General features: G+C 38.0%; 1 protein-coding gene across 40 annotated transcripts in view; it reads right to left on the reverse strand.

Annotated features, from left to right (window-relative positions):
• Positions 1–5,000, reverse strand: part of LOC113802704 (transforming acidic coiled-coil-containing protein 1) — a 136,932-nt gene that overhangs the window by 48,631 nt on the left and 83,301 nt on the right. For 32 of the 40 annotated variants that reach the window (XM_070113663.1, XM_070145451.1, XM_070113539.1 and 29 more), the window contains 3 exons: positions 2,085–4,906; positions 1,678–1,816; positions 349–378 (listed from right to left, as the gene is read on the reverse strand). In XM_070113663.1, the coding sequence (XP_069969764.1) occupies positions 349–378; positions 1,678–1,816; positions 2,085–4,906 (2,991 nt within the window). The remainder of the gene's footprint in view (positions 1–348; positions 379–1,677; positions 1,817–2,084; positions 4,907–5,000) is intronic. The other 8 variants (XM_070113482.1, XM_070145491.1, XM_070114675.1 and 5 more) reach the window with 1 other exon arrangement.

Consider the following 5,000-nt stretch of genomic DNA (forward strand, 5'->3'; position numbering starts at 1 on the left):
AAAGTAAAAACTTGCATTTCATTTCTGTCATGCACTTCACATAACACACTTCTGCTGAAAAGCAAGGCTCAAACACACTGGCTGAGATGTCTCATTATTCTCATTACCAATGGAATGTAAAACAAAAAATACGCAATCATCAGGGCTAAAGAACACGGTAATCAGACTGCCACATTACTTCAAACCTTAACATGCAAACTCTGTGGTATATGCGTTCCTCCTTCACAAAATGTGTAAAAATTCAACCCTGGATATGATGTTCACAGTGTAACATAACATGACAAAGAGTCCAAAATCACAACCCTGCCTTAAGTGTTAACAGTGTAACATAACATGATGCTCTCTTACGTGATGACGAGCTCGCTGAACTGCTCAAACCTAAAATGCCAAATTGAATTTAGTTTTTGATGTCTCCTGATGAATTTTGGATTAGTGGGAAAAAGGAATAGATGTTGAGGAACTTCTTTTTATCAAAAACTCTAACCTAATGAGTAGTGACAGACAAGGTCATCAGTTTTTCTATACCACAAGTGTGGACAAGAAAAAAAGAAATATGTGAAGTCTTTACCATCTTTTTTTCATTGTGGTTAAATTGTTACATCTATATTTTTCTTAAATCTATCTATTCATTGCCATTAGATAAAATTTTGAAACATTCAGCATAAGTGCACATGTTGCTTGTATTTAGTATCTATGCACATGGGCATGTGTATGTATTTGAATACTTATTTGTAAATGTTAATGGACGTAATGTAAATGTAAATGTAAATGTAAATATGTGTGTGTGTGTGTGTGTGAAAAATTTATTATGATGAAACATACAATATGCAAGTAACATTATCAGATAATGTCTTCATATCATATGATTCAAAATCATATCTAATGACAGTGTAGCACATGTATGTGTGTACAACCCATACAGTAATCTTTACACAGGCAATTTGTAAATGTTTTCTGTAAAGCAAAAATCTTAAGCTAGTGTGTGTATATACTATGTAACTGTTTGCACACACCAACATACACATTATCACACCCAGTAAAACCTCATTGTTATCATCAAGAGCTTGAGATGAACAACAGGAATAAATCATATTAATTTCAAATGAAACTGAAATAACATTTGAAATTCCGTCTGGATTTCAGCTGAATAAACCTAGTATAGATTACTTCACACTGTCGAAATGATCTAGTAAATAATTCTATTGCCTATCTATAACCTCAGTTACAACTAACACCTGTTAACACAAGAGGTAATAAGTTCTATCCTTTTTAAAATCTATCCAATTTACCTATCACTTCATTAATGCCAGACACTTCTGTTATCAACTGGGTGTGCAGGGTTGCAGTATGTTGTTATGGTCTGTATATAACAATGAGGCTCTACTACACATAAGAGTAATTGCTAACTGCATGTGTCTGTGGCAAAACTAATCTGGAGGTAGACAAGGGAGAGGCAAAATAGGCTCTGATTGCCGATAACTACTCTGTAAAAGCCTTGACAAATAAGACATTATTGATTGCCAATATTCTATTTCATCTCCATGCTGAAAAAATACAAATGTAAAAATGAAACTTGGCAGGCATCATAGCTTCACTCAGGGAAAGACCTTTACGACAGACTTCTGCAAAACGCATACCTTAAGCAACACAAAATATCAGTAGACAAACGGTACTTACATTGCGATGCACATCTGAGGTCACTGGAGGTTAATCCTGTAGCAATCTCAGGTCCTGCTTCGCTATGGTTCACCTCTACCTCCAAATCAGAGCGCGTTGGCATTACAATCCCAGAATCTTCATCAACACTTAAAGTATCCTAAATCAACAAAAGAGAAAAGATTTTCTTTAGCGTTCTCCTCCAACTTCTTTAATTCAACATTTTTAAATGCTTTGTTAGAGTAGATGTAAATGCATGAACCTCATTTTTATAAAAAGGATTAAAATATAGATACAGATGGAGGCTAAAAAGCTTCCTATATAGTCATAAAAGTAATGTAGTCACTCCTAGTTATTCAACCAGTCACACAAATAACACTCGAAACAGTAGTAGGGGTACCATCAATTCAGTTCATCTTTTAACATACCTGTCGATCTTCTCCCAACACCTCCTCTCTTCTTAATGCTCTTCTGGGCTTGAAAGGATCCATCATCTCTGAAGAATCTGCACTCTCTGCACCACACACAGCACCTCTCTTCCCTAAGGGAGGAGATCTTGGTAACCTTGAACTCTTCATGAATGGATTAACACTGTCATCAAGGTGTGCTCCACTGTAGTGTGCTGCCTTGCTAGGATCCATGTCGGAAGCAGAACTTGTACACTTTACAGAATTACTGTCATCCGAATCTGGCAATCCAGAGTCACAAGAGCAGTTCATAAACTCCTCAGCAAGACGGCTTGCTTCATTGCCAAGTAACTGTGCAAACTCTAAACTGTCAAGCTGGCCTATTCTTCCAATGGAAGGAACTTTTGGAAGATTTGCTTCTTCAAAAACTACAAATTCACTTTCTGTTTTTGTTTCTTGTTTTACTGATGTCTTTCCTACTTCCTCTTCAACTTCTTCAGACACTCCAACTACTGTAGTTTCTTCTGTTTTACTGGCTGAATCTAATCTATCACAAGTAGTATCTGCAGATGGCAAATGTTCTTCTTTTGGGGGCAGAGTTCCTTTATCCACAGGTGGATCTGCTTCCACAACAAGAGGTTTAACCTCAACAACCTGGGGCTTTACAACTGCAACCTGAGGCTTAACTTCTGCAATTTTGGCTTTGTTTTCAACCTGGACTTCTTCTGTTGCAACCTGGAGGTTCTCCTTTTCCTTTGCAACCTGGGTCTTTTCTTCCAAAACTTGAGATTTTACATCCAAAGTCTTTTCTTCCGAAGTTTGAGGTTTAACTTTTTCTAAACTCTGGGGCTTTTCTTCAGTGACAGGAACTGAAGTATTTTCCTTTACAGAGAGAGAACTGACTTCTGATAATTTGGGCTCTTCTTCTGCTGGCTGATCTTCAACATCAATTTCACTTTTTGACTCTGCCTTTTCAGCTAATACTTCCTTATTCTGCTTCTCACTTGATGCATTTATTGAGTTGCTATCACTACCATCTGCATCTAATCTTTTAGGTTGTTGGTCTGGACTTTTTTCTTTTACCTCAGTAGCTTTAACTGCTTCTTTTTCTAACAATGGCACAGGAGTTTTAGCGTCTTCAGGCTTGTTGCTAGGTGCGTCAAGATTCTGAGCAGCTGGTAACGATTTGCTTTCAAAACCTGATCTTGTCTTGAAGGGGTCAAAGTTAGGATCATCAAGAAAATCAAGGTTATACCCCTTACTTGGTACTGCAGGGAGTTCCTCCTGGTTTTCAGCCTCTACAGTTGGAGTCGGAGTGGCTTGACTTGTTTCCTTTTTCGAGGAGTCTACCTCATCTGCTGGTTTCTTGGATCCTTTCTTTATCACTGAGAATCCTTTCTTGGCAGGAGACTTCTTAGGAGTGACAACTTTTGCTTTTGGCTTGATGTCCTCTTCTTTATCAGCTGGTACTACAAATCCTTCCTTTGGAGGAGAGTTTGATACTGAAGTTTTTGTTGTAAAAGGATTGAAATTTGGGTCTTCTAAATTATCTAAAAAGTCTAAGTTGTAGCCTTTTGAAGGTGGTATTGGCAAATCTTCTTCTGGTTCTGATTTTACTTCTGTCTCAGTGATATTATTATTGATAACAGTATTGTTGTTCTTTTCAACTGACTTCTTTACCCTAGGCTTTGGCGGTGGTCTCTTGCCAAGATTCTTAGGGGGTTTACGTATAGTTTTAGGCGCGTCGTCAATGGATATTTCTAGAAGCTGCCCCTGTTTATCAGCTTTTTCCTCCTCCTTCTCCTCTGATGGTGCAACTATTGCTGGCTCTTCACTAGAGGTGACTTCTTTTATATCTTTCTTGTTTTCTGTTGCTGTGTGTTCCTTCTCTGATTTCTCTAACTCTTCTGCCTTGGTTTCCTTCTTTGCTATCTCTGCTTTGTCATTTCCTGGCACTTGTTTTTTCTTTGTTACTGCTGGTTTCAATGGCTTGCGATTAGGTTCTGGGCTTGGTGGTGGAGTGTTTCTGACAACAGTCTTTGTAGCAAAAGGGTTGAAATTTGGATCTTCTAAATTATCAAGAAAATCAAGGTTGTATGATTTCTTTGGAGGAATTGGAATATCCTCTGTATTTTCAGCTCTTTCTGGCAGTGGAAAAGGGCTTGAATTTCTTTCTGCTTTCTCTGTGTTTTCTGAGTTAGTCTCGACCTTCACACCCTTTTCATTCACTGGCTCACTAATAAGGTTTGAATTATTTTGGTTGTCAGTTACTGGACAACTGACATGAAGATTATCAGTAATTTCCTTATTGCAGTTATCATCACCATTACAAATATTTTCCTTTTCTGTAATTCTGTGTTGAGAGTTTTCAGTTGTAGTAGAGAGTTTAGCATGTACTTCACTTAAATTGCCATTTGTTTCAACTGTCTGAGTAGTGATTATACGTGTTTCACCTTTTACAGGTTCAGTGACATCTGTCTTACTAGCAGCATCTGATAGAACTTGAATAGATTCTTCAATAATTTCACTCTTAGTTACAGTTACCAAAGAGTCACTGATAGTGTCTGCTAAGTCTTTTGAATCAGATTCTGGGAGACCAGTTACTGTTTCCTGAATTACTTGAGATTCTGTTTCCTTGGCCACAGAATTCTGAATTACCTCAGTATTACTGGTTTCTTCTTTATTCTCTTTAATACCTTCTAGTGGCACTGGTAATCCAAGCTCCTGTTCCGAGCTCTGGGTTTGATTTGTAACAACGTTGGCACTTGTAGATGGAGGTTCTTCCACAACAGCTGATGCACCTGCAGGAGAGTCAAGTTCCTCTGCACTCTCGTACTCGGAGTCTGTGAAGGAAGAATACGACTTAGTGTTGCATGTCACACAGCATGCGAAAAATGACATCCTGGACAGACTTGTGGACTGGCACTGATACAAAAC

Source organism: Penaeus vannamei, chromosome 1 (assembly GCF_042767895.1).
Source record: "Penaeus vannamei isolate JL-2024 chromosome 1, ASM4276789v1, whole genome shotgun sequence".
NCBI classification, from domain to species: Eukaryota; Metazoa; Arthropoda; class Malacostraca; order Decapoda; family Penaeidae; genus Penaeus; species Penaeus vannamei.